The sequence below is a fragment of the Myiozetetes cayanensis genome, unplaced genomic scaffold, assembly GCF_022539395.1.
Source record: "Myiozetetes cayanensis isolate MyiCay16 unplaced genomic scaffold, myiCay2020 scf16, whole genome shotgun sequence".
NCBI lineage: Eukaryota > Metazoa > Chordata > Aves > Passeriformes > Tyrannidae > Myiozetetes > Myiozetetes cayanensis.
In genome coordinates, this window is record NW_026087270.1 from 17,633,134 (window position 1) to 17,648,863 (window position 15,730).

Below are 15,730 nucleotides of genomic sequence, written 5' to 3' on the forward strand. Positions count from 1 at the left end.
AGGAACAGACAAGCTTTCAGAAGAGCAAGCAGCTTTTCAGGCTTGTTACTGTATAACTCTAGCCCATCAATATTCATCTACATTGGAATCAGTAACTTTTTCCAAGAAAGAGCAGGTACACCTGCAGAATTTTAAAATTAAGCTTTTTACCAAAAAAGCTGCACACCCTCATTAACTGTTACACTGCACTTTAGCAAAACTGTCAAACAGCTTTACTTCTCCTCACATCAGTTACCCAGAGTGTCAGTGCTTTACTGTGCAGGCAGGATCACCTCCTGGTATGACCTAAGGACGTGCTCTGGTCTTCCTGGAAGAGGTCACTTAAACGTGGCCAACTTGCTACCTGTACAAACATCATCAATTCCAAAGGCAAGGGAAAAAAAAAAAATCATCGTTTTCACTTTAGTCAGCTGCAGAGTTCAGCTTTGCTGACACCTGTCAGGCTGCAGCATGGCAGGAGCAACGTTCCTGCCATGACCTGGCTCGTGTGCGTTTCAGGAAGAGATCCAGAAATGGGGAGCATTTCTCCAGATGGTGCCATCATTCAGCTTCTTGTTTCAAATGAGGATGAAATGCTGGCAGGGCCTTCAAAAGAATCTCACTTTTTAGGGAACTGTATCCCAACTTGAAAATTAAATAATACAAACATATGAACTTCCAGACATGTCACTGATCAGTTTTGCACTGAACACTCTCTCAGTCATTCCCAAATTAATTTCATTTGTATCTCAGTTTAACCCAGAATACCTCCTACTGCTCCTTTAGACTCATGAGCAAAGACACTAAATGTGTTCTTGCAAAGACAGTGGCTCCTCACTGTCCCAGTCCAGGAGTTTTGATCAGGCAAGTTTTCCCAATTTAAACTTTAGAAACAAACAAAGTGACACAATTGCAGTGACCAAGTGTTCTGAACTAGCCAGGAATTCATAGGTGAAGATAAGGACACCGACCTCTATCAGGAAGCTGTAAGAGCTTTGTGCCATCTGTGATTACTGCTTTCTGTGCAGTAAACAACAACTGATTACAGAACAAAAACACTCAGTTGTGTTTGTCCCTAATATAATGAATTATAAATGAATGAAGGTACCAAAGACAAACCTGGACAATCCTTTAAAATTGCTGGGATTAGTTTATTACCGCATTAATTTCTCACTAATAATGGTATTTGAATAATGTCCAACCTGATTACAGAATCAGGCAGGTGCATTTATACCGTGGGCTGTATAAAAACACCTTACAAAAAACCCAAAAGAAATCCCACTTTTTCTTTTTGCAACTGAACTTACACTAAAAATATTCCTCACAGTCCCTCTTAATGGATCCCGATATTCAGGAGCATTTGCATTTTTCTTTCAGTGCCAAACGATGTGACACAAATTCCTTTAAACCCACCTGAAAAGCGACAAATTCTTTGTTCTAAAGAACAAAGGAGCTGTTAAAGCAGGTTTCCTGGGAAACAGACACGAGGCAGAAATAGCGCTCTGCAGCCTCCCCCTTGGCTGGGCCTGAGAAAACGCACGGTTATTTAAAGTAACGCTGAATTATGGACACTGGCATTAATTACTGATGAGCTCCCATCTCCTAGAGCAAGGGAAGGATCGCACATAGTGACTTGGTGTCACTTTTGAACCCGTGCCCAAGCACCAGACACGTAAGGACTGGGGTTTTGCCTTAGGAACCTGGTTCCTTCTCCTGCTTTGCGGCACCCAAGAGCACCCACGTGGCGTGTGACTCCAGAGAGTGGGGTGTGACTGCTGGGTTAAACCCACAGGTAAGCCCTAGGATTCAAAAGTGCATGCCTGAAACCAAGAAAGAACTTCTCTGGGATTTGTGTTTTCCTTTCCTTTCTCCAGTTTTAATTTCACCCTAACCATTATGCTTTGAGGGTCACTTATTAACAATCTCCCATAGCTGAGAGCTGCCACATTTAAATTCTTTAAATGCCCACTACTGATTTGGCACCTCAGAAAAAAATATTCATAATTATTCAAAATAACTCCAGAATTTGTCCTGCTTTTGTTACGTTTTATTTTGTATGGAAAAAGAGCCATGGAAGCAAGCTTATTTCTTTTTTTTTTTTTCCCATCTCACACATGCATTCTGGCTTAATCTTTGAATTATTAAACTTGAACAAAGCACTTGCTCACTGAACTGTCTCACGGCTGTGCTAAAAGGAAAGTTCAAAAGGGAAAGTGAAGCAGTGAGTCAGCATGGGGAAGGTCACTTCCACTCCTGCTAAACTGCAGAAAGGGAGAGCTGTGCAGGCAGTATTTCTGTAGAAGGATGTAACAGGCACCCCCTACACACTAAGTGGGGATGTGGGAATGGAAGAGGATACCCCTTGCTGGCAAGTCAGAACTTACCAAGTGTTCAGACAAGGAAAAGGTAACGAAAGATGTGCTCAAATCAGCAGCCAGGAGCATACAAGAAGAATTCTGCTTCAGGTCAGGTTTTCAAGTTTAACTGGAGCAGCAAAAGGGAAACCAGAAAAGTGGGGAATGCACAAAGGACCGTGGAAACACAAGTGCACACACACACACCTTTCTGCATCTCTAGTCTGATATTCCTTAAATGCCTTGTGCTGTTTTTCTCAGACACCTTTGCTTTTCCCTGCCCTGAATTTAGGCCTTTCCAAAACATTCTTCAGAACCTTAATATTTATTCTGACTGTTATCCGTTTCTGAAAGCTGCAGCTATGCTGCACTGCCATCACATTTTAATCCTTTAAATTCACTTAGCCTAACGATGCTGGTTTCCAAAGGAGTCCTCCTTCATTTGTACTCAGCCAAGCATTCAGCCCCACTTGCACACCAAACCTCGTGCATGCAAGGATGCATTATTCATCACCCTCATATGCATATGCACATTCCTCAGCAGAAGTCTGGGCAGACATTTTGTCAGCACTCCAAATGGCTTGGCCAGTAGATGCAGTGAATAACTAGGCAGGAGACTGAGCTGGAGAAGCCTCACCAAAACACGCTGTGGTGGAGCAGAAAGCATCCTGCAGTCCTTGGGATTTAGGGGACATGAAGACAGGATACAGAGGGGCAGAACAGAAGACAAGAGCACCAGTGCCTCTTTGTTACTGCACGAGCAGGGTGCTGGACAGCAGGAGCGGAAGAGCTTGGGGCAAGGGTGGAAGAAATTAAAACTTGAAATAAAAGGACAGAAGAAATGCCTCGGCACCGAGACTCATAGAAAAACACCTTGAGAGCACAGGTGTTTGATACCTTGAAAACAAAACTCGGGCTTTCCTCCCTTTCCCCCCTGCCAAGAAGCACCTCTTTACCCACTCCGGTTTTCCCTGATGGGAAGAAGGCCAGGCTGGAGGACAAGGGGGAGAAAGCCCTAATGGCAAGTCCTGTGCTGGGTTCTTTGAATTGTGAGCTTTGCCTGTTAATTGGTCTGATTTCCATGAATAATGTGTTGGTATTTCACTCTTGCCCAAATTAGCTTGCCCGAAGCTTGAGAATTGGCTCGCAGGCAGACCGGCCCCCTGCTGCCTTTGGATCTGTGCCTTTTCAGTTGATTCTCCATCTCCAGAGGATATCAATTAAACCTCCACTATATTCTACAGCCTGTGTCTGTTTGTGTCACACACACACAAAAAACTTATTTGACTGGAACAAGGCTTTAGAAGAACAACCTGCTGTGGGGAGGTTAGATAACAGGCTTTTAACACAGTAGATGCACTTCAAACCTCTCAGACCTTTGACTTCTCGAGGCTAAGACTGGAATATATCAAGGATTTTAAATGCTCTTGAAATGATATACGGATACTATGAGTGCTTTGAAACGGAGAGTGGAGTATTACTGAGTGATGGTGCACGTTGAGTCTTTAAACTCAGTCATGAGAAACATTAGGAGGTGGGTTTTTCCCCTCCTCCCTCCCACCAATTTGATGCTTGGCATCTCGAGTGCCATGGACTAGAGGTAGCATCCATTTGACACTGAAACACCAGGAAAAAGTGCTTTACCTGTTCAGAGTGGGTTACAATCAAAGATGTTAGAAGTTATCAGTGTAGCTGCCAAGTTTTCAGACTCACAGCCTAAAATAATCCGGTAGCTGTTCCTAGTTTTAAATTAATTCAGTCTGCATTATTTAGCATTTCTAATATTGGAAAGCTGGACAACCTTTGAGAAGTCACAGTAAAGTATCACTGAAATACTTTCTGGGGAAGAAAGCCTCTATAAAAAGATGTATGCTAACTGGGATTAACCTATATTTAAAAGAACAGTAATCAGAAAGGGACATTCCATTAACACCTAATTATTTCCAAATCCCTATACAGGTCATACCCCGTTAGCACCAAGGGCTTTTTTATTTTAATATACTTGCAGGTCTGTAAGTCATTCCAATGATCAAGAATTCATTTTCACGAGGGGAGAACATAGCTTTTAAAAAATGGGTCTGCTTTCTGGCCTGAAAGCACAGCAACTTGCACTCCCCCATTCCTTATCACCTCTGCTGTCAAGGTGAGCACTCTCCTGGAGCGCTGTGCAGAGCCTGTGATGTAACTTTGTGCTGCTGTCTGAGGCTTCCAGATCAGAGAGGTGAAGTTCCCACAGCTCAGCACCTAACTCTGCTTTACTCTATTCATTTACCTGCAGCATTTTCCTTAAGGGAACAAACTGTAAAGTTTTAGGTTGTTACAGAAGATAAGGAATGTTTTGAGATGCTAGTCAATGCTTCTTCATGTAAAACATGGGGTTAGTCTTGCCCAAAGGATTTGGTAACTACCGCATTAAACTTGAACTGATGAACACTAGAGGTCTTAGCAGCACAAAATTCTAATCTGCTCTGCATGAGACAGCAAGATAAAAAGGAAAGTTTTTCTTTTTTTTTTTTTTTTTTTTAATATTTTGCCAAAAAACCCTGTGAGACTTGATCAGCTTCCTAAGAAAATGCAGAAATCCTGTCTAGCACACAGTGATAAGGGAGAGAGATGCTCTAAGACCTACATGTAAGCACAACTGCAGCTGAGAACTGTCTGGTCTCACCAGCAGTGTAAAGGTTTCCTGAAGGTGAAGTTCCCCGATGTGCTTGCTGTCCCCTGGGTATACTGAGCTGATATGTGTCTGTGTGACCATTTCCAGCTTGCATACATGTTCCTAAAACACACCTTCAGCAACAGGAGCTCCACTGCCCGCACCCATCAGTCAGCAGAGACAATCACAAACGTTTGCTATTTTGCTAGACAGTGCATTCTGCTAGTCACTGTCACTCTGGAGTCAGAGAAGAGATTGGATATTTCTCATTTTCACCCAGTTGTAGCTGCAGAGTAACCCAGAGGTGGTTTCAGCAGCGCTGGAGTGCCAGCTGTGTACGGTGCCGTGCATGGCTGTGCAGTGTTTAGAAGGACAGAGTTACCTCGTTTTCCTGGGTGAAATCGAGAGCATCTTCCCCTGATGCAAGCAGAGAATGAAGAATCCTTTGTTTCACCTGTTCCCATTCCACCAGCATGGATTCTCGGTGATACTCCTCAGCCATAGCAAATGTCTGTTGGTGAAGAAGAACGAGAGCTAAGGAACACACAGAAACAGCCAGCAGCCTAGTTCTGCTATTAATAGACAAGCCCAAAAATGAAACAGAAAATAGCATCTACATAAATCAATCAGGTCAGCCCTCAGGAGCTAATGGTGTGCTGCATATTATTTTAACAGGCTTCGTGCTCAGGTGTAGGGGGATTTGGAAAGTAGGTGTGTGTGGAATTAAGACAACTCTCACATACCTCCAGCTGGTAAAAGAGGGAAACTGTGCCTCTTCCATGGCACTGCAATGCACAAATCTGAGCAGGCTGGAAATGAATAGGCCTGCTTCTCTAACTCAACAGCACACACAATATATCCAGGTCGTCACTGATCCGTGTGGCTTGTTGAGACTTAACTTCTCTTATGACAACCAGCTTTTCACCTCCCCAGAGGCTACAGAGGTCTGACTCACTGTGTTCTTAACAGAGATGTGTGTTTATTGCCCATAACTCATTTTCAGGTCTTTACCAGTGTGTTTGTCTTTAAAATGGGAAATAGGATAAAATAAAAGGTAAAAGTATTACGGGAAAATTAACCAGTGACAGTGAATCAGAAAGCCTCTGTCATTAGGAATGTAACTCAGGAAAGCCCATGGGAAAAATCGTATCCCAATAAAAAACTATCCTTTTACCTTGAAAATGGCTGATGTACTAGATTGTCTTCAGATTCAATTGGGAACACACGGAAGGAAACAGCTCAATAACCCTTATTTTGGCAATAGCATTAGGATAGAGAAGATGCTTCACTACCTTTCCTGTTATTGCTGGGGTGAGACTAACAGCCTTGGGTATCCTGGGACAGGAAATGAGAATATCTCCACTGATTCTAAGTAGAGAATAGGCTATATTGTGTCTTCCCCTTCTTTCCCTTTCACATAGCAATGTCTTGGTTGGCTGACTGAGTTTTTAATTTCTTTGCAGTCCACTGTTAGGACATTGTCAATTAATGGGCAGAATGCTCCCCAGAATAAACCAATTGATGAGAGGCAATGACATTTGGCAAACATTTAATTAGGGTGCAACTAGAGCATCAGATTTGTGTTTCTTTGTTTCGTTATATAAATTCACACTTTCATGGTAGGATATAGGTCTCATCCTTACCTTCACTATAATAATTTCAACAGGGTTTTAAATATGCTTCCATAATTACAGTATAATTATATGTAATTAAAATAATTTAATAATGCTTAAGTACTATTTCTTATAATTTGAAAGAAACACGGGCTGAGTTCTAAACCTGATGCCCGAAGTGTACATGGAAGGAAACAATAAGCATCAGGAAGCATGGAATGACATTTCCAAGAAGCAGTTTTAAGACAAACAACAGGAAGCGTTTTTCCACACTGCATAATTCAATTGTGAAAATCATTGCCCCAGAACATGACAGATACCAAAAGCACAAACAGATTCAGAAACAGGATCAGATGAATTTCACATCAGAAAACAAGCCGCAGCTCAGATCATCTTCAAAACAGCTACTTGTTTGGAGGTGAAAAGACAGGAGATGAACAGGGGAAGGCTAACTCTGACTTTCTCTTACACACTAAGTACTGGTTCCTTTCAAGGGAAGGAAAACGGGACTCCACAAACCTCTCCCTTTTTTGTTTTAAGGAAAAAATGGTGCTTTCTTCCAACTTACCCTCCTCCTGGACTCTTCAATGGCAGACAGCAATGCATTATCTTTTTCATTTTTCAGGAACCCCTGCAGAAAAGGAGAAACAGAGCTTCAGACAAAATAATCAGCCTTGCACTCGCACCATTGTAGCACTCAGCTCTTTCAGCCCTGAGAAGAGCTCAGAGCTCTCTCCCCAGTCCACTCTGGAGAAGTTTAAAGGTCACTTTACTTCATGAGAGGTGCAGTAAGATGCCCGTACAGAGCAATGTGAAAATGAAAATGCATTAATCCCCTCTTTTAATATGCATTAAATCCTGGTGAAATGTCCTGCTTCTATTCTCTTTTATCTCTGTGTCCCAGCATCTGCTTCCTCTTGCTCTCCATTCGAGGGAGCTGGGATGAAAGCTGGTAGGAGCGATAAGCCAAGATAAGATTGTTGGGCTTGAGTATGCTGAAAAAAATAAAAGAGGCTTTGACTTGGCAGCTTCAGGCAGAAGTGGAGCTCTTGGAGGACCGATGGGAGCTGTGCAAAAGAGCCTTAAAAATAGTCAGTTGAGGAAGGATGGAAATAGCTGAACAGTTGGAAAGCATACAGGAAAAGTTTACCACAGAGCCTCTCTCCACACATACAGCTGGAGTGAGTAAAAAGAAGAATTTTTTGTAATTTTCAGTGTATCAGTAAATCTCAAAGAGGTCAGGTGTACGTGAACAGACTGATTTAGATGAGCTGTTAGCTCCTTATCTCCAGGGTTACCTCCATGACCTATACTAGGAAATATAAAATAGTTTTAACTTTAAACAAGTAGCCAGGTAAACTGCACAAGAGGCAACAATCAGGATATATTTATCACACCTTAACTTGAATAATCCTTATTTTGCATTTTCACTATTACATCACCAATTAAACAAACCAAGTTGATTTGTACTCCCACACTTCAACTTAATCATTATTCAGATCACAAAAAAGAAGCCTTTGTCTCCCTCTGAAGTAATCAACTATAAATTATCAACTCCATTAAGTGCTAATATCTTAAAAGCCTGTACACTCATTACACAGCTCTAAAACCAAGAGCTGCTAATAAACCTGGAGTGGGGACTCAATGGACCACACTGTGCTTTTACAGAGAGCACACAATTGCAGCAGTGACCAACTGAATTTGTCAGGAATCAGGAGGGTTTTGTGCCTTCCATGCTCCCCATCTTCCTGTCACCCCCTTCAGCCAGAAATAGGAGCGTGACCCCTTTCTGTGCATCAGAGGGAGAACAAGCAGCCATCTCCTGTGATGCGGCTCCCCAGACACACGGACGGCAGGGCCGCTTCCCCCCAGCCTGTTCTTCGCTTCCCCAGCCACCATGGCCTGCTTTATTTTTAGGCAATGCCCGCAGAGAAATCACACCTGAAGAGGGGAAGCTAAATCCAGCTCCTTGTACATGTCTGGGGACCAACTATCACAGCAGCTGCCACTGACACAAGGGTGCCACAGTCACCCAACTGGGCCAAGCCCCGGCCTCGGTCAGGTGGGGAGGGATGGACACGAGCTTTGTAAGGCTTTGTCCATGTCTGCATGGGCAAAAGGACTTTGGGAGGGCAACAAGTTTGTTGGGCTTCTTTTTGTTGTTTGTTTGGGATTTTTTTTTTTTTTTTTTTTTTTTGCTTCATTTCCCCACCTCCAACCTAAAGTGAGGAAAAGTTATCTGGAATTAGAACAAGCAGCGCTTCTACACCTCCAAAGCACACACCAACATATGAGCAGAGGAGACAGCTGCGTTTCTGATGGTAGGGGTGTGCTGCTGCAGAGAACAGTGTGCTGGCTGTATTCTAACAACACTGTTAATTGTACAGGCAAAACCAGCCCCATCTCCAACACCCAGACCTGTGGCTACCTGGATGCAGTGGAGGGTGTGAGCTTGCAAAGGTCCTGGATGCCTGGCTCCCTCCTCATTCTGTGAGCACTGGAGCCAGTGCTCAAGAGATACGAGTCCTATATGAGTCCTACCTTTATTGCCCTTGGTTTCCCTCTGTCCTTGGAGGGATGTGTGCCCTGAGCTGAGCAGGTACGTCCTACAAATGTACACAGCAATGATGGCAATCGACAGAGTAATTTAAGACGTGCTTGAACTTCCCTTGATGTCAGTAAATGCAGGCTGAGGATTTTAATGAAACCACCCAGCTCCCAGAGAGTTCACTAGGTCCATTTAAGGGATTACATTACACTGAATGCCAATTAGAGGATGGTAATTGTCTTTTTCAATCTCAAAAACTACTCTTTTAGCAAAAGAAAATCCTCACACATTCCAAATAATATCGGTAACGCCTCACTGAGGAGAGGTACATTTTAAAAAGGTTGCCCTATGTCTTGGGCTAAACATTATGACTGTAGCATGACAATTGCTGCTTCACTTAATTACAGGCTAATTGTTAAACCTCAGAAGAGGGAGTTTCAGTGACTGATGCTGGAGCTCCTGTTACTGCTCGTGAGACTGACTCTGCTTAGTTAGGCCCAGCAAGAGCTCCTGGGGGTGTCACTCCCGGTTTCCGTGGCCAGAATTTCACTCGCTAAGAAAGTGAGGGGTGTCTGGCTGCTGATTCCCCGAGTTTATCCTATTGCCACCTAGTGGTGCACTACACTTTGGTCACTGGACATGGAGATTTCAGACATGCAGAAATGCACACAAGTGTACCCCTGCTATATGAAAAAGCAGAGCTCTGGAACAAGGATGGGCAGAAAGATGGAGAAGATGTGCCTTACGTCAGAGAGTTTTGGTCCTCAAAAACCCCAGGCCACAACTTTAAGGGTTCATATATCTCTTAGGAAGCCTGGGCTGTGAGCAGTGCAGGTTGTGCTCACCAGTAACACCTGCCCTCAAGCTTTCCACAATCCCAGAGGCGAGGTTTGGCTTTGGCAGGAAGGCTCTCAGGCTGTACCAAGGGTATTGGTGGTGCAGCTCAGCACGCGCGGGGAGTACATGACCCAAACCACCCTCTCAGGGGAGGTGCTGCTCCTGTACAACAGCAACGAGACACACTGGGCATCCAGCGAGAGGAGAACAGAGATTACTGTCACAAGACAAAAGGCTAATTCACAGCGGCAGATGACAACAATAGGAACAGCCCACGCGAGCATCGCTGAAACCTCCGAGGCGCGAACCTCACCTTGCAGCTCCCCGTGCACCAGCTCTGCCCTCGCAGGGTTCCCAACACAGCCTGGATTTTACTTGAAAATTAAAATGAAGGCTTACTCAGAAAGCTCACAGAGCGCTAATGTCACATCACTCTGCTCTCCTTTAGTGAGTGGCTTTTGATTTTCCTCTGTTACTGTGGGACTCCCACACATTCTTCCTGTGTTTAGTTCGGAAGGGAAGCGGCACGAGTCTTCTCCATCACCAGTTCTCTGCAAAACTCGCTGCTGAATGTTTCCCACACACCACTTGTACAATATCCGATGCGATGGTGTTTGAAAACAGGGACACAGGCACAGAAATACACTCACTCTCCCACCTTCAGCTTCCCGTTTTCAGTTAGTCCTGCCTACTCTTACACGTCTACTGACTCACAGCATCTTTCCCAAGCACGTTACAGATCGTCTTCGATCTCCTGCACTTTGAATTGCAGGCCGATCTTCTCACACTCTCCCATTTCTGCTGAAATCCAGCCCCACTCTGCCTTGCTCGAGGATGGTTTGTAGAAGAGGTCCCACCAGTGGAAGGGCAGGTGTCTGCGTACCCCCCGTACCTGTGCCACCTCCCTGTTCCCATCTCCCTCCTTGCTGCACTGTTATTTCTCCTCTCAGACAACCACTGACAGACCGATTTGACAGGAACCTGCCTTGCTCCAGCCTGAATTCCAGCAAGAAAGTGTTCCAGTAATTCATTATCTGTATGAAAGGGCACCCACACAAGCACTGATGGCCCCTTTTTGACAGGAGACTGAAAGTCTCTTCCATTTACCGCAGTAAATAAGGTTAGTATACTCTCCTGGCTGAGAGAAGTCTCTTAATTACTTTCATCAGCCAGGCCATACTTTTAATACTTGATCTTGGTATTCAAGCTGTCAAGAGAAGGTGAATGTTGCCAAATAGTATACTGAGGCCTTGGATGTTGACAGCAATGGTTACTTTTTCACTGGCAGAGAAAGAAAGAAGAAAATGAAATGAGCAATCTGGGACCATTTCAAGTCAATTGCTCTTCAATTAAAATATTTCCAAGTGTTGGATTTCCAGTAGATCCAGTGAATCCAGCATGGATGGTTAGCAAAAATCACCCTTCAGCGAAGGTTTGGGCACAGTAGCTCCAGGTAAAGCACCTGAATTTATTATCTTTGCTAGTAATTTAAAAATAAATTGTTCAATATAATTCTACTGCAACTGTGGACATGTCTGAGAACACTCCTGAGGTGGTGCACCCTGCCACAGCCCTCCTGGTCATGCTCTTTCTGGAACCAGAAAATGAAGCAAAACTACCTGGAACCCACTGCCACAATACAAGACCTTACTATGTATTATTGCTTTTTAATCCAAATTATTGTTTGTGCTGACACAAGCATCAGCACTTGCTGGTTGGCTTTCAATAGATTGGCCAAAGGGCCTGTAAGCCATGGGGTGGCCAACTATTGTATTCCTGAGGCTGGGGACATGCCAGAGTGGCATGGGTAGTGCTTTTCTCTAGTCACTCTTCCTGTGCATGCATGACACGAGTGCCTCTTGGAAGCAGATAAGCAGCTTCACTCCAGGCCTTGGCCAGAGCAAGCCTGTGTCCTCCACAGCAGCAAGGCAGCTGCCCAAAGATCAGCCACCAAGCACAACCAGCCAAGGTCATTTGTGAAATTGGCTTTCTCCTTGGAGAACTTCAGATGGCAAAACTGCTACAGGGCCAAAACAGACTGAGGGCCTGAGTGCAGAACCCCCAGAGAAGAAGAGAACCCAAGGAAGGGTTCAGTCAGGATGACTTCAAAGCTGCCTGAGAGACAAGGAACGAAGGACTATACACAGACACGAAGGAGCACTGGAAAGGACCTGATGAGGCTCATCCCATTGTTCAGTCAAGGATTTAGCAAGACAAAACTTCCCCAGCCTAAGACAGCTGCACTTGTCAAACCACAACATGCACTTCTCAGCGTCCTTACCATCATGACCATCATGTTAAGAGAGGGAAATCCTGAAGTATTTTTAATTCACTGTTGACTGAACAGGAGAAGAAGCAGGGAAAAAAGCAGAAGGGTTTACAGTTTGCTAAGACCCAAAGGCCAGTTGTTGCATCAGAGACTTGCAAAGCAACAGTCATGGTGGAGCTGAAAAGGTAAAAACATGTAAGTGAACAAAAAATTCTGCTCATATAGCCAAACACAGGGCTTGGGGAAGATTTGCTGCTCTGCTACCTGCCTTCACAGGGGTGTTGAACCACACTGTGACTGCTCCACACTTGTAGCCAACACTCGTGTTCAATTGGTTTGAGAGCCAAGTCAGGAGAGCCCTTCCCCACCCCACAAGCAGACAGCACTTGAGTGGCAGCAAGTCACTAAAATACACAAGGCACGACCTCCTCTCTGCTCCACTGCACGAGGAGCAACAATTTTAAAGATTACTTCAGGGGTTTTTTAAGAGGCTTTCTGCTCCAGCAAAATCAAATTTTGCAGAGCTGCAATACTGCCTCCTTTCCTGATGGAGAACCAGCAACCTGGACCTCTCCCCAGCAGCAGCAGGGATCGATGCAGTGGCTGATGCAGCCCGGTGGGCAGCGGATGTGGCGCAGAACGGAGAGGGCACCTCCGTTTGCCCACGAGCCTCTTCCATGGGCTCCCTGTGCTGTGGAAGATGCACAGCAGCACCCTTTGCCAGAGACAATCCTGGGGCAGGACTGCCCCACCATCAGCATGCCGTTGATGTCATGCCCAGGTCTGAACACAGCCTTTAATCCGTGCTGCAGAGTGAGCTTTAGGCAAATATTTACAAAGTGCTCTGTGCCACAGGCTAGCGCTGGCAGTTCAAAAATCTGGTACATTTTTTTGTATTATTTTACTGTTTTGGACTGTTTGATCTGCGACACTCCTGCAGTTTTCACAGTAATCTTCAGAGCACATCCAGGAACACTGGATTTTACTGTGTTGGATAAATATCATTATTCCTTCTAGCCGTGACAGGAAAAACTCAAACTGCCGAAAGCAGCACTCCTCGGGAAATCACAGATCAGCCCTAACAGAAGCAGGGGCAGATGGTGCACGCTCTTTGACTCTTGCTGGGCCTGTTTGGGTCTGGCAAGTGAACACTGGGAATGTGTTCCTTTGACACCCAGGCTCAGAGGGAAGAAATACAAACACCTCTCAGCTCCCTCGTCAGCCAGGACAGCGCCCACCAAGCGCAGGAGGCTCACACCGAACCACCAGTTCATTCCAAACCATCCCCGGCACAGAGAGGCACCACCACATCCCACCCCCGACCGCAGTGCTCCAAACACACCTGCAGCACGTGGCCAAGGAGAGAGCAAGGTGCCTGTAGCGAATGGAAGCAACACTTACCATGAAAAACACAGGGAGCAGAGCGTTGCCACACCGGAAATGTCTAGAAAAACACCAGTGCCCGGATTTCCCGTTGGAACATTGTGCCTCAGCAGCCCCAAAACCAGAACTGGTTCCTGTGTGGCACTGCTTGTTCTGCACATACACGGAGATGAGGGCTGTTGGCACAAAACACGACTCCGCTCCATTTTAGTTCCTTCTAATTCAACGCAGGATGCTCGGCAAGCTCAGGTTGTCGTGAGCTATGAGATTTCAATATTTCACCTAAAATTGTACTTACAAGTGGCTTAACTCCCAACATAAGACGGAAATTCGTTGCATGTTCCTGTGTATTTTAAGATTTTACAAAATACGTCAGATCGGCAAGATTTAAAAAATCCAAGTGGAACGATTAAAATGAGTGAAGTAGGACACTGCTCTAAAAAGCACCACAATATATCGACCACAATATGGATAATTTATATACTACTTACACAGTGTACCTAATTATTAAAATATTAGTAATTATCCATATATTTGTTGTGTCTTTCCCCTCCACCAGAGTTAAATGAAAATAACTTCAATTACACAGATCAGTCTCTCATCCTCAGGCTCTACAAATCATTGCCGTGTCACGTTGGGCTGCACAGCGCATGGGAATGCTGCTAGAAGAGGGTTTAGTAGGCTTTATTCAAAGTCACAAACCCTTTAATGGCATAAAACTAAGATAATACCTTTTTTAATCTAAAATTTTACAGCAAAGTTGCTCAGAATGAGATTCTCTTTCACATACAACCATCAGCCTCCGCTGCACAGATCATTTTTGACAGCAATTGTTAATTCCACACAAAAGTAGTGTAAGCAACAGTGCTGCCTTCTCTAGTGATCCTCTCTTTCTCCCCAGGCACGTTCTCATTTTCTTTCTCCCTGCAATACAACTGGGAGTGGTTCAACAAGAATCCCAGGTCCTCCCAAGCTAAAAAGCACCAGGGAGATGTGTGCAAAATACAAAGTCTTGAACAGCCCCAACCTGCTTAGAGGTCATGCAGAGAACAGAAGCAAGAACAATGAAAAAACGTATCTGAACCAGAAGAAGAAGGTGGACAGACTCTTGCCAGCCAACTATGGCAGTGGGAAACGTTACTCAAGAGCTACCTGGAGGAGCTTGTTCAGCTGGGCAATACTGGTACCTCCCACCTGAAAGCATCTCAGACAGCTTTTTGGTTTGTCTGAATGAAGCATCACAGGGACAACTGAACACAACGCTACCCCACTCAGAACTCAACTCCTCGAGCGAGGGAAGCTCTCCACGCACATCAGGCCAGCAGGACCCACAGGAAGCACATCTCCTTTGGCACCCGCACTTCACCGTCAGCACAGAGCGAACAGACCACACAGTCTGAAATCTGAGCTCATTCATCACATCTCCAAGGACAGGGCTACCTGTTTTCCTCAACCTTTTTGAAGTGCAGGGGGATGACCTTAGCGTGGAGCCGTGCTCAGCCGCTCTGATGAGTGGGTACAACCTCCGTGCTACACACGTCCTTTCAACAGCATGGTGATTGAAAACCACAACCCTACAGAAATCACAGACACATCAACAGATCCACAATCAAAGCAAAACTCAGGGCCTTGCCTCTTTTTTTGAATTTATTTAAAATAAATTAAATTATGAGGTAGTTCCAGCGGGTTTGAGATCCACAACGCAACCGTATGTTAAAAGTATTTATGGCACGTAAACAAAGCTAATTTCTGCTCATCTACCGAAATAAGCTCTTATATCCGCCTCTCTGGTATCGTGCTTTTTAAGGGAATACTGTGAAAAAACCTACAGAGTTAAATGACTCAGTGTCTTTATCTTCATTGTACAGTCATAACTAAGGTGGTAATGCAACACCTCTTGCTGCAAACACCCTCACATCAGGCAGGGCGCCCTCAAATCAAGCCATCGAAACTAATTGCACTGATGACGCCATTTTCTCATCCCTTTCGCTGCCATTTTAGCATCGTGGTTCCTCCGCGTTTCCTCGAGAAGTGGCTGCACGCTCTCCCCTTCTGCGCTCGAGTAACACAGTGACAAATCAAACCTGCTCG

The 15,730-nt window shown here is 44.8% G+C and overlaps 1 protein-coding gene across 4 annotated transcripts in view; it reads right to left on the reverse strand.

Moving 5' to 3' along the window:
• NUP93 (nucleoporin 93) overlaps positions 1 to 15,730 on the reverse strand; it is a 67,276-nt gene that overhangs the window by 20,367 nt on the left and 31,179 nt on the right. For 3 of the 4 annotated variants that reach the window (XM_050311056.1, XM_050311057.1, XM_050311060.1), the window contains 2 exons: positions 7,171 to 7,233; positions 5,372 to 5,500 (listed from right to left, as the gene is read on the reverse strand). In XM_050311056.1, the coding sequence (XP_050167013.1) occupies positions 5,372 to 5,500; positions 7,171 to 7,233 (192 nt within the window). Of the gene's footprint in view, positions 1 to 5,371; positions 5,501 to 7,170; positions 7,234 to 7,375; positions 7,928 to 15,730 lie in introns of those variants that run through there. The other variant, XM_050311059.1, reaches the window with a different exon arrangement.